The sequence below is a fragment of the Panthera pardus genome, unplaced genomic scaffold, assembly GCF_024362965.1.
Source record: "Panthera pardus isolate Hobbes unplaced genomic scaffold, ASM2436296v1 HiC_scaffold_22, whole genome shotgun sequence".
NCBI classification, from domain to species: Eukaryota; Metazoa; Chordata; class Mammalia; order Carnivora; family Felidae; genus Panthera; species Panthera pardus.
Window position 1 is genome coordinate 55,892,193 of NW_026526788.1, and position 23,665 is coordinate 55,915,857.

Sequence of the window (23,665 nt, forward strand, 5' to 3'; positions counted from 1 at the left end):
CTCATGGCATTCAGACAGAAGCCACGCTGCCCACGGGCTGGCCAGCTGTGACTTAGTATCCCGGCGTCAGCGACGCAAAGGCAAGGACTGCTCTGACGAGTGATCTTGGCTCCAGAATTCCTCAACAGCCTTACTGAATTTCCTCAGAAATGTACTGCAGTCCAGATGCTTCCACCCACACAACCTTCCTTTCCTCCTTCCTTCAAGAGGGTCACGCCTATTCTGTCAGCCTGTCACCTCCCCATCCTCTGTCTCAGGCATTTCCCCTAATACATTTTATGCAAATCCTGTCTCACAACTGCTTCTCAGAGATCCTGTATTAACTAATACCGCTGATCTCTGAGTCATTCACTAAACTTAATGTGAACTATTCCAAATAGTAAAATGTCTGCCTGTTTTGTACTTAGGATTTAATCCAAAGAAATAGACTAGGAAAATAGTTCTATGGAAGTGAGGTAGAGGGTCAAAAAAGTTTGCTCATTGAGCAGTTTTGTTATCATAGTTCCCACCTGCAGGGCCTAGAGGCAGAGGGCACATCTCATGGTTTTAGAGACCAGAGGAGTTCCAGAATCCAGAGAGAAGGGCTTGTGCCATCGCTGGGCCAGACACTCAGGTCTGAGGCCGGGTTTTGTTTTGTTTTTTAATGTCTATTTTCATTTATTTGGGGGGGAGGGGCAGAGAGAGAGAGGACTCCAGGCAGGCTCCGCGCTGCCAGCACAGAGCCTGACATGGAGCTCGAACTCACAAATGGTGAGATCATGACCTGAGCTGATATCAAGAATCAGACGCTTCACCGACTAAGCCACCCAGGCGCCCCTGAGGCTAGGTTTTGAGGACAGAGAAGGAAGGGTGTAAGAAGTCACAAGTCCACAGTAATGGTGTCCTCTCTCTTTTCCAGCCAAGCTAATTCCTGCTGTAGGTTGTCAGATGGTGACCGCAGGGGGCTGGAGCATGTGCTTCCGCTTCCGCCTCCGCCCTCCTTGAAGCACTTCTTTCCTTACAGGCTCAGTCGCTCAGTTGCTCAGTCTTGAGGCGTTAGCTACAGTCACCTGGACTCACTCTCTGAGGCAGAAATCCTCTCTTTTTCAGATAGCAGCCAGCCGAGCTGGCGAGCGGGGGACATCTGAACATCAGGGGATGAATTTGCAAGGTGTGCAACAAGTAAGGACATGGGGTGTCCTGCCAGGGAGCCTTGTGGGCTGAATGGGGAGCCTACTTCCAGCCAGCAGAAAACTTGGCTTGCCGCACTGCAATTCTAAATTGGGTCCTTCACCGAAAGAGCGGGCCTTGATAAGGAAGTTATGCTACTGTGGAAAAAATAAATAGGGAGGGAAGACTGAGAGAGTCCTTTATTGTTTTAAGGGACAGTGCAGGATAATAGGGCTGTGCCCGTCGATTATCCTTATCTGAGTTTTTGTTACCGCTTAACCAACAAGCTGATTGGGTGACAGCTGTTACAGTCTTGGGAGTTTCCCCAGGCCTGGGGAATTAAAGGACTGTGCTGGAAGGGAAGCTATTTTTTTCGTAAGAGTTTCAGGGTTTCCAGGCTGACTGGAGGCCTCAGGAGGAGTTGAGGGCTCATCATTGATGAGGGCCCCTGGCCCAGGCGATGACAGATGAGAAGAGTCTGGAGTGCAGATCCCCAGCCCCACACTCCGCCCAGGAAAAGGGTCTTACTTGGCCACAGTTGCTCCCCTCAGGGCAGAAAGTGAGGGCAGTGGCCTGGTTAGGAGCTGTGCTCCTGGTTAGGTCCCTGAGGTTCCTCCTGGAGCTGGACCCCAGCTGCAATCAGCCCCTCACTCCTGCTTTGTTGTCGGGGTGTACCAATTCTCTCCTGCCTCCACCCAGTTCTTTAGAAGGGTCCAGGAGTCAGCCCTGACAAACGTCTGTGCGTTAGTGTTCAGTAGAGATAACAATTAAGATTAAAAAAAAATAGTAAGTAGTCAAGGCCCAAACCCACTGGTTTATTCTTACCTTTTACTGACATTCGAGAGATCTCCTTGGTTTGACAGACACTAAGCTTCTTCCCAGATTTGTGGTGCTGTGATTAAAGCCGAGTGAATCCCCATTTCTGCCTAGGAATTCTGGCTTCCAGCTGCAAAGCTTTCAAGGTCTTCCCACAATGCCCCCCATCTGCCTCGCTCTCCAGATCTCTCCAGGCTCCCGCCTCTCTTCCTGACACTGCAAGCTCCAACTTTGGGGCCCTTCCCTGTGGATCACCTCTAATTTCTCACTGACAAATCTGGTCCCCTGCTCATCTCCTGCTCTTTTGGAATGTCTCACCTCACTTTTCTCCACTGTCACATGTGAATTAGGGGTAGCAGGAGGTAGGGAGTTGTAGTGGAGGATTTTCGAGGTCTCTCTCAGCCCTGACATTCAGGGGGTCTACCAAGGGCAAAGGCATCACATAAGTGCATGTGTGTGTGTGTGTGTGTGTGTGTGTGTGTGTGTGTGTGTGGTGTGTGGGGTTTTGTATAATATAGTTAAGGTGTGGCTCCTGTCCTCAAGGAGTTTCTAGTTGAGTTGATCTGATGCGTACATAAAAAGCTTCTGATGATTTAAGGAAGGTATCCTATAAGTGAGGTGCATAAAGTTATCAGAGTTCCCCAGAATTTCAAGGAAATGAGAGATTCCCTCTGGAGGCAGAGGAGGGTGTTGGTGAAGGAATAAAATAGGATTCCCCAGGCTCTTTCCCAAGGCTGGCGGTACAGATGGCTTTGGCCTCCTGCCCAAAGTAGCCTAGTTATCTGCCTAGTCCCCATCCCGTGGGTAAGCCATCTCCTACTAGATATCCTGCTGGAAGGGAAATCTGTCCATGGATCCCCAGACTCATACCCTTTGAATTGGTGCCCTTTATTAAAATCTTTTTTGCCTTCTTTATAAATGTATTACTTATTTTAGAGAGAGAGTGCAAGTGGGGGAGTGACAGAGGGGGACATAAGATCTGAAGCAGGCTCTGCACTGACAGCAGCAAGCCCAATGCAGGGCTGGAACCCATGAACCTGGAGATATAGCCTGAGTCAAAGTCAGATGTTCAACCGACTGAGCCACCCAGACACCCCAGATCTTTTTTGCCTTCTATTTTTTTTTAAATTTTGTTTTTGAGAGAGACAGACAGACAGACAGACAGAGACAGAGTGTGAGTGGGGGAGGGGCAGAGAGCGAGGGAGACACAGAATTGGAAGCAGGCTCCAGGCTCTGAGCTGTCAGCACAGAGACTGATGTGGGGCTCGAACTCATGAACCTTGAGATCATGACCTGAGCCGAAGTTGGACACTTAACCAACTGAGCCACCCAGGCGCCCCGGTCTTTTTTGCCTTCTTGATCATCCTGCTAATAACATTTATTATTAATGTTAATAATATATTTATTGTTATTAGTATGACTATTTGTTAGACACAGTGCTAAGCGCTTCCCATGCATCATTTCACTTATTCCTTACAACAGTGTTTTAGGTGGCTATGAATATGATTATTATCCCAGTTTACAGATGGGGAAAATGAGGATGAGAAGTTGAGTGACCCATCTTACATCCCATGGGTAATCAGAAACAGAGACATTTTAACTCAGGTTTCTTCCTATTTATCTCCTACTCATTGCATAAATATGAGACCTCAACTACACAAAAGCACAGAAATCTTGAAGCAGAGAACAGGGGGAAGAGAAAGGGACATGGCAGGAGCCATGACTGGGAGTATGGATTAGGGCCAAGGCAGACGGACAAAAAGTACAGTCTGAAAAGCCAAGGTTAAGGCTGGAAAAGCTCTCCCTGAGAGGGGCTGGGTGTCAGGATTGGGAGGACCAAGAAGTAGGATCAGGCAGAGGGAGAACCTCCAAAGAGGGAGTCTTTCAAGGATCCCCATGTGGGCCATGCTGGGAGCTTGAACAGGAGGCCTTCAAAGGCAGTTCTCACTTTGCAGCCCTGAGATTCTGTGAACTCTGGGTGCAGCTTTTAGAGCTGGACCTCACCCCAGTCATCTCTCTGGTCACTGAATTCCATCTTCTCCCTGCTACAGAGGAGGGAGGCAAGAGCATTGTGATTAGAGTGCACCCAAGGCCATTGGACTGCTTGGGTTTGAATCTTGGTTTCTCCTCTACTTCCGAGCTGTGATTTTGGACAATTTATTTTTCTGGGTCTGAGCACACATTGATTTGGGAGCAAGCCTCAGCTTGAATCCTAAGTCCTGTAACCTTGGGCAATTTACCTCATGGCTTATTTCCTCATCAGTAAATAAAAAAATATAATAATACTTGCCTCATAGGATCATTATAAGGATAGGAGGATTAAATGTTTATGTTTGTAAAGCATTTATAACACTGTCTGGCACGTTTTTGTTTTTTTATTTTTATTTTTGATTGCATGTTAAAAACTTGTCTAGAATCCGTTAAATGTAGCACACAGCACAATTTCATTGTTAGCTGTTTACATGTGGGTCTTCTTTGCGCTCCACTTGCTGCGAAGGGCAGAAAACAGATTCAATCCATCTTTGGCCGTAGCCCACTGACTGATTCCTGTTTGGTGCTCAATAAAGTGACCAGTTTGAAGTAAACCAGGAGACAGTAGCATGGGCAGCAGAGAGCTGCCCAGATAAGTAGATCTTAAACTACTGATTGAGTGTAGGGGAGGAACAAGCAGTGATTCTCCTCTTTCTGGAATATTTGAAGGGGCTCAGATACTGACTAGAGAGAGGCTATGAGACCCTCGAAGAGGTGGGACAAACAGCCCAGTGTTTATGTAAGGAGCAGGGCTTTGGAACCAGTGATCAGAGCCAGTTCTCTTACGTGTAAAATAGATCAGTATCCAATAAAATGAGGTAACAATAGTAACGACTATTTACTGAGCACATTCCAAATGGACAGGCACCAGCTAAGTATTTGTCATGTCCATTCACAAATGAGGCTGGGTGAGGTTAAGCGACCTGCCCAAAGACACAAAGCAATAAAATGGAAGAGTGAAGGCTCGAACCGAGGTGTGACCTGGCGCACCTAAGCGCGATTCAAACAATAAGAGCCACTTTAAGACAATCGGCTTATGAATAGCGGCAACACAAGGAAAGCAGGGCTGCTCTTCAACGCCACCACCGGCACGCACGCCCCGGCACGAGGTGAAAGTTCCGCCGCCTTTCGGAGCTTACGTGCGCTCCGTGACCGCCGCGGCTGACGAGGGGCCGGCGGACGAGACCGCATGCGCTCTGGCGCCCTCGAGCGCGCCCCTCCCCCACGGCGGCTGCAGCGCTGGCACGGGGCGCATGCGCACACCCGGCGGGCGGAGGGCGGCCCAGAGCGAGTGGAAAGATTTGGAAGAGCAAGTGCGCGGGAGCTGGGCGGTGGAGTGCGAGCGCGCAGGCGCGGCTGGGGCCGGACAGCGACTCCGGAATCTCAGCGAGTCCCACTCTGCGTCGCACCCCGAGCCGCCACCATGGCCGCCTATAAGCTGGTGCTGATCAGGCACGGCGAGAGCGCTTGGAACCTGGAGAACCGCTTCAGCGGCTGGTACGACGCCGACTTGAGCCCTGCCGGGCACGAGGAGGCGAAGCGCGGCGGGCAGGCGCTGCGAGGTGAGGAACGGACCGGGGCGGGCTGTGGGTGGGGGCTGCGGAGGCTCGGGCGGGCGCCCCTGGTTGAGGGCCGCCTGGCTCGCCCCCGTACCCTCGCGGAGAGGGCTGACCTTGGGCTTCAGCTCTCCTGCAGTTTATTTTGCGGTTGGCAAAATGGTTTCAGGGTGTGTGCGGGGGGGGGGGGGGGCGGGGGCTGTCGACTTGCTCAAGGTCACCCAGTGGTGTGATGGGCCACGCCGGGAAGAGGACTGGGGGCGGTCGCCCCGCAACCCACTGCATTCTCCACGACACCGCCTTGGCGAAATTCTCCCATTTACTAATCTGAGCATTCAGTAACTCGGGGACGGGTTATTAAATTGGATGGCCGGTATCTTCCGGGAGCTGTAACCAAGCCTTTTCAAGAGGCTGCTGCGGATCCTCGTGAAGCGTCAGACCACACGCTTGTCCCCGGCTGTGGGGGAGTAACGCGGCGCTGGGCGGACAACAGGCCTCACGAAACCCACGTGCTTACGTAGGCCTTTGCTGTTCAGCAGCATCCCACGAATCTTGTGCCCCAGATGCATCCACAAATGTAATTGAGTGAATGAATGAGTGAATGAATGAATAATTTGAGTTGTCCTCTGCACGATTCCATGAAGCAGATTATTATCCCCTTCCTTTCTTTCCCTCGCTGGCCCTCTTCTATAGCTGGGAAAAGTGAGGATTGCATAGATGACTTGTTCAAGGTCGTATCTCCTTATTCCTAGTCCATCCCGCTCGCTCCAATTCTGGGTTGAGTAACAGGTAGACGCCGGGCAAAGGTGGAAGTGGCAGTGAGATAAACTCGCCTACCCAGGCTTGCCCCCTGCGGCGAACAGCTCTTTGTGGTTTTGGAATGCTTTTTATAAGGAAGCATTCTCAGCTGCCAGCAACTCAGAGAATCCCTCTGTACTGAGGAGGTGCTTCCACTGATGTAATTAGGGCAGATCTTGCCCTGCGCTCTTCTAACCTCTGGACGTTGAAGCAGCCATTTGAAAGGGTCATTGATGCCTGATGTGGAACAGGTATTTGGCCTCAGGTTACTGTTTCTAGCTTCTTGCCTTCACAGTAGATCCTTTTGAATTGAAGCAAAGGTTTGGAAAGTGTAGGGAATGTAATCCTGCTGGCTGTGTGTCTGCTTTGAGATGGCTTGGTGTGACTTACATTTAGGAGAGGCTGGGAAAGGGAAAGAGCTGGGAAAGGAGGCCATTTTCTCTGTTTGGCAGGAAGAACTGTATGGGTCTGTGGTGGTTTGCTGATGACTAGCCCAGGACAAAGATAATTGCAGCTGTACCCTAAAAGAGTGATCAAATGGTTAAACTTGTAATCTCTTTAAAGTAGCAGACCCTATTTCAAGATTTTGTTGTTGTTGACTTATTTTTAGTAATCTCTACATCCAACGTGGGGCTGCAAGTCAAGGACCCCGAGATCAAGAGTTGCATGCTCCACCGACTGATCAGCCAGGCACCCCCTATGTCACTTTCTAAGTAAATGTTGGTAGCGTTAGTTAAAAAAAAAAAAATCCTATTTAAAAGATTAGTATCTGTTATGGGCATCACAAATGATTATATTAAACAAGACTAAAAACAGAAATCTGAATCGTGAAGACCATTGTGAATAATATAAAAAACCTAAATATATTAAATTCTTCAGAGCTTTAAATGATAGTAGGGTTTATAAACTCTTGAATCGTTTCAGGAGGGAGCTAGTGAGAACTGAGTTTCTCCATGCAGTCTTACTCCTGGGAGAGGATGAAGTCCACACCACATATCACACCATCCACCCCACACTTGGGAATATCCTAGGCTATGCTTTTATTTAATGGGGAAGTTCTCCTGAGTGGAACTGCTTTTCTTCTTGGGGACCTATTTGTGTATCCAACAGGAGGCACTCCATCACAAGGGGAAATAATAATTGCAGTGAAACAGCCAGTAGCTTTTCAGCATGGGAGATGAGGCTTGCACTTGCCAGTGACTCAGCCTTTTATTGGGGAGCCATTCCTCCCCTTATAGTTAGGGAGGAGATGGTAATGGAGTCTACTAGGACTTGTCCTGAGGTTCAGTGATGAGATTTGATGAGATTTGTCATCTTTTCCCCTGTGGGTAGTGATGGGTTTCCTGGTGATTAATCCTCCCCTCCCCCATCAGCGTAGTTCTTATTGGCCTCATTCTCAGTTGAATGACTGGCAGAATTCACTTCACATTGCATTAATTACTGTTGGCAACCTCAGTATGAGGCAATACCCAGGAAAGTTTGTGCTGAATTTCAAAGAGGGCCTTGTAGCCTCATGGAGGAAAACACTACATAAAGGGCCATCTCCCTTTTAAAGTGGGAAGGGGGGATAATCTTCCACGAACTAAGAAGATTAATTGTTGGGGTGGTTGGGGCAACATAACTTGATTACTACGCCTTAATAACTACTGTGGACGAGGAGAGATTCGTGTCTAAATGAGTCAGACTGCACAGCATTTGCTCTTTCTGCTTTCTCCAGGGAGTGGCTTCTCCTGAACTTGGTCTAACAGTTGACCTAAGTGTGTACAGGTTGGCACTTGACTATAGCAGAAAGGCACTGTGGATTAAGAGACTGATGTGATTTCCACTACATAGTGAAAATACAATTTCATGCAATGTACTGAAGTTTTAATCAGCATCCTCTAAGAGCTCTTGCTGTGTCCTGATTGTTGGGTTTCAAATTGTTTTCCCGTAGACAAGAGGTTAGGTCTGAAATATATTTACTAGTATTGGGCAGAAGTGACTGTTTTAACTAAAATACAAACAGATCCTTAGGGTTTAGAATAATATGGAGGTAGCTAGAGATGGAGGTTATGAGTTGGATTTTGGAGTCACACAGCTTGGGTTTTAATCTCTCATTTAAAGCTGTGACCTTGGATGATTTGCTTAATTCCTCTAGTCTTTATTTTCCTCATCTGGTAAAATGGGTTGTAAGGATTATAATCTCAGGATTGTCATGAAGACTAAATAAAACGTATACAAAATAATTTGTATAGTGCTTGACAGATGGTAAGCCCTCCATAAATATTGGTGATTATTTAGTAAGAGATTCCAAGTTTTTAAGGATCCTTTTCTTGAAAGAATTGAAGCAGAAATAAATTCTTAAAATGGGTTTAACACAGCATTCTGGGGTTTAGGATAAGCAGCACAGATGGCATAGGTTAGCTCCCTGACAATACATTTAGGTCTTGGGTTAGATGAATTATTGGGGAACCACTGGAAAGTCCATTGTCAACTATAACATAAATCAACATATTTTGTCTTCTGTAAAGGTGGAATATTGTCTTTTTTTTCTAGGGTATACAAACTAGTTAAATTAAGATGTGAGAAAACTCTGGTTCCATAGTGGACCCGATTGGCTTATCACTTTGAATTTATGATTCCCAGATGCTGGCTATGAGTTTGACATCTGCTTCACCTCCGTGCAGAAGAGAGCAATTCGGACTCTCTGGACAGTGCTGGATGCCATTGACCAAATGTGGCTGCCTGTAGTGAGGACTTGGCGCCTCAATGAGCGGCACTATGGGGGTCTGACTGGCCTTAATAAAGCAGAAACTGCTGCCAAGCATGGTGAGGCCCAAGTAAAGATCTGGAGGCGCTCCTATGATGTCCCGCCACCTCCGATGGAACCCGACCATCCCTTCTACAGCAACATCAGTAAGGTATGGACAAATGGGGGTTTGGCTCATTCTGCCTAGGACCAGGGTGTTAGAACCTGGGCCTCACTCTTTTTTAGCTTTTAGTAGTGTCTGCTTGGTCCTATTGAGTTTTTTAATTTATGCTAGTTAATTGTTATTCTCCTTCTCCAAGGAATGGCCTTCACTTGTTAAAAAGATTTAGTTGATACTTGTTTACCTAAAAAGAAAGTATATCTTCTTTTTTGTATCTCTATTGCGATACCTTATAAAACCCATCCATAGTCGTAGGGCATTTTTAAAAAAATTTTTTTTAATGTTTATTTACTTTTGAGAGAGGGTAGGAGGGAGAGGGGGAGGGGCAGAGAGAGGGAGACAGAGAAATCAAGAGCACGCTCCAGGCTCTGGTCCGACAGCACAGAGCCCACGTGGGGCTCGAACCCCACAAATTGTGAGATTGTGGCCTGAGCTGAAGTTGGACACTTAACTGACTGAGCCACCCAGGCGCCCCTTAGAGTTGTAGGGCCTTCTTATGCCAACTATTAAGATTAAGTGAATTGGGAAGAGCTTTATACCTACCTTTTTCTTCTAAGTTCTGTTTCATTTGAACTGTTCATTTTCCCAATAGCGGGTAATGGTGGTAGGACGAGCAGCAAAATAATTCTTCTCCCTGTGACCAAACTCTCAGCTCCGTTCTGTGTCCTGGTGAAAGACCTTCACCTGTCACTTTGATTCATACCTTAGGGGATGAGGAATGGGCAGAACAGATACAACTACTACTAATTGGTGAGCATGGATTTGTATTGTTTAGGATCGCAGGTATGCAGACCTCACTGAAGATCAGCTACCCTCCTGTGAGAGTCTGAAGGACACAATTGCCAGAGCTCTCCCCTTTTGGAATGAAGAAATAGTTCCCCAGATCAAGGAGGGGAAACGGGTCCTGATTGCAGCCCACGGCAACAGCCTTCGGGGCATTGTCAAGCATCTGGAGGGTATGTACATTTTTCAGGGGAGCCCTCCAGGAGGGACACAGCAAAACTGCCACAAATCGGATTTATTTCATGCAAAAGAGATCTTCAGGGAAAGGCTGGACACATTGATAGTCCCTCAGTTTGCATCTTAAATTGGTTCACCTGAGGGCCTAGAGGCCTAGATGTGCTGATTTTTGTCAGACTGGATGGACTACACAGGACATTTGAGATGTGTATAGTCCTGCTTCACTGTGGGTTTCCAAACCCCACTTTGGGAGAGATATCTGCGGTATACCACCTTACATACTTTTTTTCTTTTCAGTGGCTGAGAACTAAGTATTGGAGGCATTCTTTGGGTGATTGATCTATAATACAGATTGTTACTGTTACTATAAATATCAGAAGGGGTGTCTTGTTTTAATTCCTACCAAAGTCCTTTGTCACCTGCAGGGGGGACATGGATTCGTGTCTAGCTTGGTTTATCATGCTGTGTATTTCCTTCAGGTCTTTCTGAAGAGGCTATCATGGAGCTGAACCTGCCAACAGGTATTCCCATGGTCTATGAATTGGACAAGAACTTGAAGCCCATCAAGCCCATGCAGTTCCTGGGGGATGAAGAGACCGTGCGTAAAGCCATGGAAGCTGTGGCTGCCCAGGGCAAGGCCAAAAAGTGAAGGCGAGCAGGCAGACTACTTTTCCAAGGACACCCTCCCTACCCATCCCGTTCCTCCACATTTCTTCCCTGCACATGTCACACTGACCACATCTGTAGGCATCTTAAGTTTTAGCTGCAGATGGGGACCAGTGGCTCCTAATTTTGTTTAGCCATTTGTCTCTTGCACCCACTCTCTTCATATAGTCTAGTCAGAATGGCACTTCTGGGGCATGAGTCTTCAGTCCCAAGCTGAGGGAAGACTTTTACCCAAAAGTAGAGAGTTAGTAACTCTGGTGTTTTTGCTACTGTTTATTGAGTTGGGGATAGGAAGGAACCATGCTAAGATGTGACCAATGAGAAGTAAGAGAGCCTATTTGTGTTCCCAGGAGCCAGTCCTGTACTATTCTGTAGTCAGGTGACTGTCTGGGGGGGCTCCAGTCATTCCAGTGAAAGAATCATTTCCCCTCTGACCCCAGAAGAGTTGGCTCCAGAAGACTGGGATCAATTTAAATGTTTTGTGTTGCATCTACTTTTACAAAAAGAAAAAAAAAAAAGTATATATATATATATATATACATATATAAAATAATACAAACCAAAAACCCTTCTGGGGTTTCTAGTTGCGGTTGAAATATTCCCACATGCAGTCATCCCAAAATAAGCCATTCCTCACACCAACGTGGGAGAAGCCCCTTCCTTGACTTCTGAGGCCTAGGAGTTTATCCTGCTGTGTGTTTTAGAATCCCTCCCCTGCCTTAATGTTTTATGGCAGTGAAATGCCTCTTGATCACGTCCAAGCGTGTCTTTTACTGTATACGTTTCTGATCATGTTCCAGTTGCTTGGTCCTGCCACCTGGGCCCAGTACTCATTTTGAGCGTAACTATACTAAATCTTTTTTCCAGATCAGTATAATAAAGGAGTGATGTGCAATATCTTCTGTGTGATGTAGTAATCTCTCATTTGAGAAGATCAGCTTGAACATTAAACTGGGTGTATCTTACTAGGGTTTTCCACCTTAGGTTGGGGAGCTGAAGTATGGGGGTGGGCAGGTCTTCCTGGCTGAGCCCTCCATTCCTATTGCCTCTATAGCACTTGCTCAGTGTGCTGGCTGAATACTCCTTGAGTGGTCAAATTCTCAAACTCCATTATGCCTTCTTTTGAGTAAGGTAAAGGCTTGTTTACCTTACAAAAGCTAGCCTTTTTCTATTAGAAATCTGTAAACTTGGTGCCTGGGTGGCTCAGTTAAGCATCTGACTTCAGCTCAGGTCATGATTTTGAGGTTTGTGAGTTTGAGCCCCACATCAGGCTCACTGCTGTCAGCCTGATTCAGATCCTTTGTCCTCCTCTCTTTGCCCCTTCCCCTGCTTGTGCTCTCTCTCAAAAATTAAAATCTGTAAACTTGATTCACACTTCATCCTCAAAAACGGCACATAACTGTATAATAAAATGATGCAGAAGAAAAGGACTATTACATTGTATACGTAATCGGGAAGGGACATTGCTTACATTTTCCTTCTCTTTAAAGCTTTTCAAAAGATAATGAACATGAAAGCCTACAAGGCAAGAGAAAGCCCATAATACCTTTCTTCTAGTAGGAGCAAGTAACACCCTCTGTCTGTTAAGCTCTCATGAAGCTCCTCTATGCCAGCTACATAACCTCTAATCTTGACAACCTCTGAAACGGCTGTTATTCCGAATTTACAGAAGAAATAGACTGAAAGAGATGTAGAAACTTGCCAAATATATACTACTAAGTACTGGAACCCAGATGAAAGATGTTGAACAGAAGTCCTTATCCTAAAATGTAAATACTAATCATCTTGCTTTTCAGGTTTAGTTTTTCACTTGATCTATAACCCTAGGATGACCTTTAACCCTAGGATGACCTTTAGTAATTTAAGTCTCCAACAGTCTGGTGGAATGTTAAGTTTACTTGCCCTATAATGAATCTTAAACCAAAAGTTGATAATTTTCTTTGGTCGAGGCTCTTCGCCCAAGTCAGACTGGAGCAGCTTAGATCAGAGTCCCTCTATATTCTGACATAGCAGTCTTCAGTCATTGACTAGAACTCTTGTAGCAGGAAAGTAACAGAAAACCAGCATTATTTATCATTACTACCAGAAGGCCAGCAACCACTGTACCTCTAAGACTGCTTACCCAGGGTAGCACATCATAATCACCCATGGAGCTGAAAGAAAAACCCAAACATCTGTTGTGGGTTCACCTCATGAGATTCCAAAGCAGAGCTAGGGCTCTGTTGTTTTTTAAAGCTTTATAGGCAATTAGAAATTTTTAATTTTTTTTTAATGTATGTCTATTTTTGAGAGCGAGAGAGCGAGCGAATGGGCAAGGGGCAGAGGGACAGGGAGACATAAAATCCAAAGCAGGCTCCAAGCTCTGAGCTGTCAGCACGGAGCCTGACGCGGGGCTCAAACTCATGAACCATGAGATCATGGCCTGACCTAACCGACAGAGCCACCCAGGTGCCTGCCCCACTTCATAGACAATTCTGAGGTTCATCTAACCCAGGCTGAGAACCACTATTCAACACAGAGAAATTCTTGTCTCTAGAACCAATTTTAGATTAGTGAATATCACTAAACATCACTATTTGGGCATAGCTGTCAGCTATGAGAACACTCAAAAAAATTTTTTATGGTGCTTTTGCTACGTGTTAGTCACAATACCAGGTACTGAAGACTCAAAGACAGAATCCTGCCCTAAAACCTCAGGCTAGAAGGGAAGACAGGCTCATAAACTTAGCTGTGATACAATACAGTGGTCAACAGTGAGAAAACCTAACCTGCTCTGCAGCAGGTCAGAGGAGGCTATTACCCAACTGTTTCAAATGCTCTTCTTTAGGACACTATTACAGCATTTCTTTGTTTACTTATCACCTGTCTTCCCCCATTAGAATTTTTTTTTTTTTTTTTAATGTTTACGTATTTTTGAGAGGGAGAAAGAGAAAGCATAAGCAGGGGAGGGGCAGAGAAAGAATTCAAAGCAGGCTCCAGGCTTAACTGTCAGCATACTGCCCAACGCGGGGCTCATTCCACGAACCACGAGATCATAACCTGAGCTGAAGACACTTAACTGACTGAGACATCTAGGCGCCCCCTGCCCACGTCTAGAATCTAAGCTCTACAAGGAAAGGATTCTATCATGTTCACTGTTTTACCTCCTACTTCCTGAAACACTGGTGGGCAGAATAATTGCCTAACATATTTGAACGAATGATGTCCAACAAGCACTCATAATTAATGAACCAATGTCAATTTGGAGAGCCTCTAATCGCATGTGCAAGATCCTATTCAATATTTGGTAAAAGGAGGCATCAAGGTACAGGACAAAGATTAATGCTCTGCCACTTGGATGCCTGCGTGACTTAAGGCAAGTTAACTGATTTTTCTAAATCTTAGTTTACTTTTCTGTAAAGTGTGGACATAATTAGTACATGCCAGGGCTACTGGGAAGTTCAGAGATAAAATAAGTACAATGGCTAACACTGTAGAGAGAATCAACTAGTAGCATCTACCTGCAAGGTAACGTGGGTGAATCTAACCAAAATTTAAAATGTGCACATTCTTTGACCCAGCACGCTCCACTTTTAGGAATCTCTGTTGCCACAGACTCTTAGGCATGCACAAGGATGTATGGTATAGGGATTTTCTCTGCAACACTGCAAAAAAATCTATAAAGCTTAAAATATCCATCAGTAAGGGGACTAAACTATATCAAAATGTCTAGCATAAGGCCTAGAACTTAACAGATACTTTAGAAGGCGATCAAATCTGTAATAGTAATATAATAACAACGATAGTGCCATGTACTGGAACTTCTGCATTTCTTCCTCACAATAACCCTATGAGATCATACCATTCCAGACAAGGAAACAGACTTTTAAAAGAAAGTAAACTTGCACTACTATCAATGTCAACATGCTGATTATTTTAGTATACTGTAATTTGCACAATGTCACCATTAGGGGAAAATGGGCAAAGTGTACAAGGGATCTATCTGAATTGTTTCTTAAAACCGCATGTGGAGCTACATTGATCTCAATACTCTTTTCTAATTTAAAAAAACCGAACAGGGTCACTTGGGTAGCTCGGTTGGTTGGGCGTCTGACTCTTGGTTTTGGCTCAGGTCATGAACTCACTCACGTTCGTGAGTTCGAGCCCTGCATCAGGCTCTGGGCTGGTGGTGCAGAGCCTGCTTGGGAATTCTCTGTCTCTCCCTCTCTCAAAAACAAACAAACATTTAAAAAAACCCAAAAACCAACCAACCAAACAACCTAACCTATTCTGGCTAGCAGCTAGAGGATACAAACCCAGTCGGGTTGATTCCAGAGTTCACCTGTAACCACTGTCACTACACACAGAAGATGTGTGCAGTGACAGATGCTCCTTGAAGAACATCTCAAGAACTGACATATCTTGAGATGCCTGGGTGGCTCGGTTGAGCATCTGACTCTTGGTTTTGGCTCAGGTCACGATCTCATGGTTTGTGAGATTGAGCCCCACAGTGGGCTCTGTGCTGACAGCTCAGAGTCTGCTTGCGAATCTCATTCTCTCTCTGCCCCTCCCCTGTTCGTGCTCTCTCTCTCTCAAACTAAATAAACTTAAAAAATATATAGATTAAAAAAAATTGACATCTCTTCTTTCCTTCTATTCTCTCTGCAGCTTTGCCATGCTTAAACCCTCATCTCTTCCTCATCCCCAAACCTGCATGTTCGTTCCTGCTTTTGCCCTCTGCTTAAGTTTTTCTGTCTGCCTTGAGTATCTTCATGTCACTATCTCAGTTCTTCAATTCCTTTTACTTCACATTACAGATCTTTCCCTGGTCACCTCACGAAACAGTGCTCTGACCCTCTTTTCAATTCAGATTTAACGTTTCCTGGAGTACCCACTAATCAGTAATACTATATTCACCTAATTACTTTCAGAACTACTCACATGCACCCTGCATCACCACGTGTTCTATCATTTTCACTAAACCATAATCTCTCTAAACGAGGGGATGTTTATAAAGTGCTTGACCCGGTGCCTGGCACATAGGAAGTACTCAATAAGCAGAAGTGCTTAAAAGGAACATAAAAAACGCAAAAATGACTGGAGGTGAGGTTTTTCCAGAGTAAGCAAGCACTTGACACGTGTCAGTTAACAGTATGAGGCAAATCTCTGCTCTAAATGTCATGATGATTTTTATTTATTTACAACTTTTTTTTTTTTAATTTGAGAGCAAGAATCTCAAGCAGGCTCTGAGCTGTCAGCACAGAGCTCAATGCAGGGCTCAAACTGACAAACTGGGAGACTATGACCTGAGTTGAAACCACGAGACAGATGCTTAACCGCCTGGTCCACCCAGGTGCCCCATGTCATGATGCTTTTTAGATTCCTTTCCCTACTCAAGACAACAGAAACCATAAAATCCTTTTAGTAAAAATGTCTTGTCACAGCAATAAATATGTATTTGTAAGACTGTCAGAAGAAACAGATTACTTCCAACATTATACAGTTCATTTGCTGGCACCTCCAAAAGAGAATCACTCAAGAGAATGAAATCCATTGCAAGGTTCATAAGAAAAATATTCTGACAGTAAAAGTTGCTGGCAGATTTTTCTACAGGTGGTTGTTGGTCAACCTGAGGTGTGTGAATAAAAACAATGGCATCCTGATGTTGGGTTCATACACGTACTCTTAGAAACAGCTTACCCCTCCCGTGGGGTAAAATGTAGCTTCTTAGGTCTGCAAGAATTCAGGCTGTACTCGAGCCACTTTCCGGAATTCTTTAGTGTGAGTCTTAGGGCACTGCATCTCACACCAGCTAATAGGAACCATCTGGACACCTGGAAGGGAAGAGCTGGTGTTGGAGCTGGGACCCCAATGTTTGCTTAAGACCCTTCCCTTTTCAGCTGGGTATGAACGGAAGTGTCACCAAGCTACCTAGTGAACCTCACCTCATACAGAAAAAGCCTGGTTTATTCCACTGACTAAGGCAGTGAGTCCCCCCTCAGACCTTTCAATTATACAAGAATCATTCCAATCTCTGAGTAGTATCAACACTCATACTGCTGCCTAGATAATTAAAAAACAAGGGTAATGAAAGAAAACAGTGGACTGATCCCAAATCATTGCTCTTAGGGAAAGGTAAGCATGTGGAAGAATGGACCAACTCACCCGATTCACTGTGGGCCACCACTACCCCAAGCTCATTTTCAGCAGTGGTCAGGAGGTAATTGGACTGTGCGTCACCCAGGGAGATCTAGTCATGTAACACTGGTTAAGGAAAATGACGGGTTTTAAGTCTTCCCTCCCACAGCCACTTGAGCTACTTTCCACTTCTACTTCTTGTTTGACAAAGGACCACAAGACTGCTAGGAATAAAGGATACCACTTTGGCTAGGACAATGTCACCTGGGCGGAAACTCTTATAAATCTCAACCTGTAAAGAAAGAACAGGAATGTTAAATGAAAGCTCTATATCAGATCCACATGAAACTATTAATCCCTCTAGTAAAGCCAGTCTACTTTTTAACCCCACAGGGCGGAAGTCATCATTAGTCAAGTCAATCAACGACTTTTATTGCTTCTACAGCATCATCACATAAATGAAAGATTTTTAATTCAGTAACCTGAGCAGGAATCTGACTAGGACAAAAGGTACTATAGTTGGCTCTGAAAGGATCCAGAGTAAGTCTGAGAGAATAACAATGAATAAACACCTGACTTCAAAGGCAAGGAGTAAACTAGTCCCTTCTGGTCAATAGAGCAAACAAAAATCCCAGGGAGAGGAAAGGGACAGTGAATTCCACACTTTCCAGTAGGAAATAAATTCCCTGCATCTTTGGATCCACATTCCCACAGATGTTTGAAATTCACTAGAATAATTTAAGGACTGATATTCCTCAGACCATCAGAGAGGAAAAAAAAACAAAAACAAAAACAAACAGAACCAACCAACAACCTTGTCTTTTTCAGTAGCTCGGACATCTTCCTTGCTGTAAAAAAGAATTAACAGAAAGATTAATTATCTATGAGAAAGAGAAGAGAAAGAATTATCCTGCAAAATCCTAGTAGACAAAGAGCTACAAGAGTAGAGAGTAGAGAGAACAAGTCATAACTGGAACCCAAATGCCACCAAGAGAAGCAGGGTAGAAGCATTCCCAGTCCTCACCCAGAGGAGAAAACCAACATTCCCATTCTTGGGTCACACAGAGCAGCTGTAGCAATACCTCTGACTAGAGAAAAGCAGATCAGATTTGGCAGGAAAGGATAAGGAACTTTACTGCCTTAGGGGAGCTTGAACAGAAGCACTATAGAACCACATGGAATTTTGAGGGTGGAAAGAGCCTGAGAAGTTACATTATCTAGCTCACAAGTATTGTTTGTCCTTTCTCAAAAAACCTGTAGGAAAAAAAACTACTATTTCACCCACTAACCATTTCTTTTTTTAAAAATTTTATTTTTAAGTGGGGGCGCCTGGGTGGCTCAGTTGGTTAAGTGGCCAACTTCAGCTCAGGTCATGATCTCACAGTTCATGGGTTCGGGCCCCGCATCGGGCTCTGTGCTGACAGCTCAGAGCCTGGAGCCTGCTTCAGATTCTCTATCTCCCTCTCTGCCCCTCCCCCACTCCTGTTCTTTCTCTCTGTCTCTCTCTCTCAAAATTAAACAAACATTAAAAAAAAAAAGAAAAAGATTTTATTTTTAAGTAATCTCTACACCCAGCATGGGGCTCAAACTCACAATGCTGAGATGAAGACTTGCATGCTTTACTGAGCCAGCCACGTACCCTTTACCCACTAAGTTTTTTCATGTCTTACAATCCTTTAAAATGTATTAAATTCAAGAAAGGAAGAAATTTCCTAAAATGACTTCTACTTAGTTTCAATGTTTGTTTATTTTTTGAGAGACAGAGTGAGCAGGGGAGGGGCAGAGAGAGGGGGAGACACAGAATCTGAAGCAGGCTTCAGGCTCCAAGCTGTCAGCACAGAGCCTGATGTGGGGCTCGAAACCACAAACAGCAAGATCATATCCTGAGCCAAAGTTGGATGCTTAACCAATTGAGCCACCCAGGTACCCCCCTTCTACTTTGTTTCATATGAGTCATCCTGTACCACTAGTCTCTAGCTTAGCTCAATTCTTTTCATTTTAAAGCTCGATCTTGTGAGGGCACCTGGGTGGCTCAGTCGGTTAAGCATCTGACTTGTCCCAGGTCATGATCTTGTGGTTAGTGGGTTCGAGCCCTGCATTGGGCTCTGTGCTGACAGCTCAGAGCCTGGAGCCTGCTTCAAATTCTGTGTATCCCTCTCTCTCCCTCTCTGCTCCTCTCTGCTCATGCTCTTTCTCTCTCTCTAAAATAAATAAACATTAAAAAAAAATTTAAAGCCCGATCTTGTTCATATTTTCCTTTGTTTCCTAGTTCATACATTGTAACATTTTCTTTGGACACTACCTGGAGAGAATCAAAGCACAAAGAGAGAGGCAGGTATAGAAACCATAATGGTTCCTAAAAATTCCAGTCTCCTGTTCTATCCTATTTCATTCCAGGTGCTGTGGCAAATGTGAAGACACAAATACTTCTTACCGGATAGTTCCTCGAAAAGAGTTCTTAAGTGGTGTGGACCCCACATATAGGATGTGCACTTTGGCAAAGCGCGAATTGATGCTAGAGACCTGTGGAACAGAGAAAAGATCAGCATTAGGGTCTGTGCAGTTGTCAACTCAAGGAGGCAGCATGAAAGTAGGAATTAGGGTGATTTTAATCCAAGCAACCTTACTAATTACAGAATTTAAGATAAGTTGATTCTTACTTAACTCTGCATAAATGATACATATCTAGTGGAACGAGAGTCACTCTAGCCACCTAATAGAGTTACTGAGGGTGTCCAGTGAAATGTGGAATAGGTCTTGAAAAACACAGAAGACTAACATAAATAGACACAGGGCATTATAGCAAACCTAGACCTTTAACAGATCTAATTAAGAGTCCTGTAGAGTGAACAGAAGTGTACATTTCAGCTACTGCACAATATTTGGATCACTGCCTCTCCAGTTATTTTCAGAATAACACACAAATTTTCTGCTGGAGAAATTTACAAGGAGTGCGACTAAGAGCTACAAGTTAACCTGCAGAAAGTGGGGATGGGCAGGGTGTATTGATGTATTTCAGTTACTGATCAGTACAGCATCAATTTTACTTCCCCTGAAAACACTTTAAAAGACCTGAAATTTAACAGGAATGAGAGAGGATAAGGCCTTTTGCTTTGCTGCAGGAAAAGATCTCAGCTTCCAGATGTTAAAAAATAGGCCTCCTAGGGGCACCTGGGTGGCTAAGTCGGTTAAGCATCTGACTTCGGCTCAGGTCATGATCTCGTTGTTTGTGAGTTTGAGCACTGCGTTGGGCTCTGGGCTGATGGCTCAGAGCCTGCAGCCTGCTTCAGATTGTGTCTCCCCCTCTCTCTTCCCCTCCCATGCTCATGCTCTGTCTCTGTTTCTCAATAATAAATACACATTAAAAAAAAATTAATAAAAATAAAAGGCCTCCTTATTACCTTTTGGCACCTGTTTCCCAAGCTGCATACTCAGGGAATCAGCTCAGTGAAAGAAGTATGCGTGCCTGAACTTGGCTGCCTTGATTATTATTCCAGAACTTTCTAGGCCAGTACAGTCCAGTAACACTGTGATGATAGTAGTGTTCTGTACTGGCCAATAGGGCAACTGCTAACTATATGCAGCTAGTGAGACTGAGGAAATGTATTTTTAATTTTAATTCATTTCAATTTAAGTGGCCATATATGGCTAGTGGCTACCTTATTAGATAGTGCAGTTCTACAAAGATCATGATTTTACCACCGAACAGGTTTCCTAAGCAGGGAGGTTAAGACCAACTTACCTTACAGGTTACAATAGCCCCCACATCTGGTAGTAATTGGGATTCTGTTTCTCTCATCACAGAAATGACAGGAAGCTATAGAGAGAAGAATAAAATATGAGTATCCTGACTAGGCCTTGCATAAAGGTATTTGTGGCTTAAGAGTAATGTAGCAATGCCTTGGTCCACAGCTGAGGTCACGAGGGCAGGTGGACTACAGACTTATTTGTGCCCAGAACAGAGAGCCTTAGAAATTTTAGGGAATAGGAGGGTCAAGGGACCATTCTTCAAGGGAAGAATGCTGTTAGAGTGTATAGTCTAATAATTTCAGATCAATTCTAACAAGCTTTCGGGTGATTTTCTTGGAATATAACCAATTGTCTGGAATCACGGATAACTGGATTCTTTCCTCCAAAGTTATACTACTTCCTTCTCTTTCTCATTTTATGGTACTGGCTAGAATTTCCAAATAAATGTTATATAATAATGGCCATACTTGATTAATGCTATTTTAAGGAAATACTTGTAGTTTTCTCCTTGAGCATTGTATTGGCTGTTGCTGTAAGACAGATATTTTGAGCTTCATCTTTTATTAATCTCTCCCTTGTTCACTACGCTTCAGTTCCCTGGCCTTCTTTCAGTTTCACTAACTCATTAAATATCTTCTCATGTCAGGATTTCTATTCAACCTGTTTTTTTTTTTTCTATCAAGACTGTGCTCTACCCACCCACCCAACTCTTTATTTATCCTTTAGATTCAGTTTAAACGTCACTTCTGCTGACTACGATGGATCTATTACATATTTTCATGATAACCTGTAATATTCTTTCATTGATTTTTTTTTTCTTAACGTTTATTTATTTTTGAAAGACTGAGAGAGAACATGAGCAGGGGAGGGGCAGAGAGAGAGGGAAACACAGAACCTGAAGCAGGCTCCAGGCTCTGAGCTGTCAGCACAGAGCCTGACGCGGGGCACGAACCCACCAACCATGGGATCATGGCTCGAGCTGAAGTCGGACGCTCAATCGACTGAGCCACCCAGGAGCCCCTGTAATATTCTTTCAAAGCAGTCATCACCTATGTAGCCATACACTCATTTGAACATTTACTTGTTTACAATTTGTGTCTGTGCCCCTTGATAGCAGGGACCATGTGTATTTGGCTCATTACCATTTCTCTAGAGGTCAACACTGTGCCTGGCACATAAAAATGCTCAATAGATATCTATTCCTATGAAATGAACAAACTTGGAAATGTTAAAGGGGTGCCTGGGTGGCTGAGCCAGTTAAGGGTCTGACTCTTGATCTTGGCTCCCTCTCTCTCTGCCCCTCTCCCACTGACCTCTCTCTCTCAGAAATAAACATTAAAAAAATGTTAAAGACATTCTCAAAATTGATTGAATAAAAAGTCTCTCATTTTACATATGAGGAAGAATCTAAAAACCAGAGAGTTTTTAGATTCCTAAAAGCTAAACCTAAAGCAGAACCTAAAGCAGAACCAAGGTCTAGATAGTCAGTACCTAAGTGTTCTAATTCTGAATCCTCTTTCTACTATGCTACTGGTCTTTTTCTTTTAATGTTTATTTATTGATTTTTTGAGAGAGACAGAGCGTGTATGAGTCGGGGGAGGGGCAGAGAGAGAGGGAGAGAGAGAAATCCCAGCCAGGCTCTGTAGTGAGCCCGATGGGGGGCTTGAACCCAGGAAATGTGAGATCATGACCTGAGCGGAAATCAAGGATCGATGCTCAACCAACTGAACCACCCAGGCGCCCCTGCTATGCTACCTGTCTTTAAGCTGCTCCCTCAAAGACTGTTTATCTGATGCTGGGCTAATCCTGGACGAGCCTCTGGAGCTAGGCAGGAGAGTATCAGGCATTCAACAAACATTACTGAGCATTTACCTTGTGCTAGGCACTAAACGTATGGTAGTGAGGCTTGCTTTCATGCAACTTAGAGTCTAGTGGGGAACATGTAACTGGGTGTTTAATTATATGTAAAGATTAAGGCACGGAAGGACAGAAATTTAGTTCTTTGTTAAAGAGTTTAACAAAACAAAACAAAAGCTCACAAAACTCTTATCCTTGACTAGTGGGTCTAGGAGAGCTTCCCTGATAAAATGATGCTAGAGAGGCTATCTGAAGGATAGGTAGAAACGAAATAGGCTGAGATGTGCGTGTTCCAAACAGATGGCGTGCGTACAAAGGCTCTGTGGCAGGACACAGCTTAGCCCATTAGTGACAGTGAAAGAAGCCAGTGTGACTAGACTGCAGAGAGTGAGGTAGGGATAAAGCGAAACGCAGCCGGAGAGGTAGGCGACCTTCGGACAAGATTCAGCTCACTGCGGGGCTGAGCGTGCCTCTGCTCGTCCCCTAAAACTTCCTTCTGTGAGTGTCAGCACTATAACCAAGCGAGACCAAGTGCCCAGCAGTGGAGACCTCAGCTTCAACAGACCAGCTGTTCTACTGCCGGGGCACTAAAGACGCGCCCGCAAATCAAAAGAAGCCTAAAAGAAAGGAAGAGAAGGAGGAAATGGGAAGTTGCCCCTTTACCGCTCCGTTCTCGCTGCTCTTCGTCAGGCAGCCAGCAAGCGACGAAAAGATGTAGCCGTGTCGCGTGTAAGTGCCGCTGCCCGGGCTGCCCTCCTCCAAGTTACACAGACGTTCGCCTGAAGAAAAATGCTGCATCAGTGACGGGTGCCCAGAAGGTGTTAGCCATCCAGCCTTCCAGCCTCTGTCTCATCCAGAATTCGCTCTGGGCCCCGTACACTTACCCGGAATGCAGTACCTCACGGGTGGCGCCATGACTGCCACAGGAGGGAAACGAAGTCGACATCTCATTGGCTAAAGTATAGGACTAGTTCTGCAGTAAAAAACGCGTCAATTGGTATGATTTGTCACGTGATCATCGGAGCCTCCGGGAAACTTTATTTCCCAGGTTACCCC

The 23,665-nt window shown here is 44.8% G+C and overlaps 2 protein-coding genes across 4 annotated transcripts; one reads left to right on the forward strand and one right to left on the reverse strand.

Moving 5' to 3' along the window:
• Positions 1 to 5,299: 5,299 nt before the first annotated feature.
• Positions 5,300 to 11,782, forward strand: PGAM1 (phosphoglycerate mutase 1). Its single transcript, XM_019459015.2, has 4 exons — positions 5,300 to 5,558; positions 8,976 to 9,250; positions 10,035 to 10,215; positions 10,699 to 11,782. The coding sequence occupies exons 1-4, from the start codon at positions 5,420 to 5,422 to the stop codon at positions 10,866 to 10,868; spliced, it is 765 nt and encodes a 254-aa protein (XP_019314560.1). The 5' UTR covers positions 5,300 to 5,419; the 3' UTR covers positions 10,869 to 11,782.
• EXOSC1 (exosome component 1) lies at positions 5,589 to 23,618 on the reverse strand. 3 transcript variants are annotated; one of them, XM_019459016.2, is made up of 8 exons: positions 23,494 to 23,618; positions 23,273 to 23,388; positions 20,745 to 20,819; positions 19,437 to 19,525; positions 17,817 to 17,850; positions 17,244 to 17,294; positions 17,030 to 17,114; positions 5,589 to 6,871 (listed from the first exon to the last, which is right to left on the reverse strand). In XM_019459016.2, the coding sequence occupies exons 1-8, from the start codon at positions 23,558 to 23,560 to the stop codon at positions 6,612 to 6,614; spliced, it is 777 nt and encodes a 258-aa protein (XP_019314561.2). In that variant the 5' UTR covers positions 23,561 to 23,618; the 3' UTR covers positions 5,589 to 6,611. The 3 variants fall into 3 exon arrangements, with proteins under 3 accessions (XP_019314561.2, XP_019314562.2, XP_019314564.1); XM_019459017.2 differs by lacking the exon at positions 5,589 to 6,871 and adding an exon at positions 16,300 to 16,698 and having other exon boundaries at positions 23,494 to 23,617; XM_019459019.2 differs by lacking the exons at positions 5,589 to 6,871; positions 23,273 to 23,388; positions 23,494 to 23,618 and adding an exon at positions 16,300 to 16,698 and having other exon boundaries at positions 17,810 to 17,850.
• Positions 23,619 to 23,665: the final 47 nt, after the last annotated feature.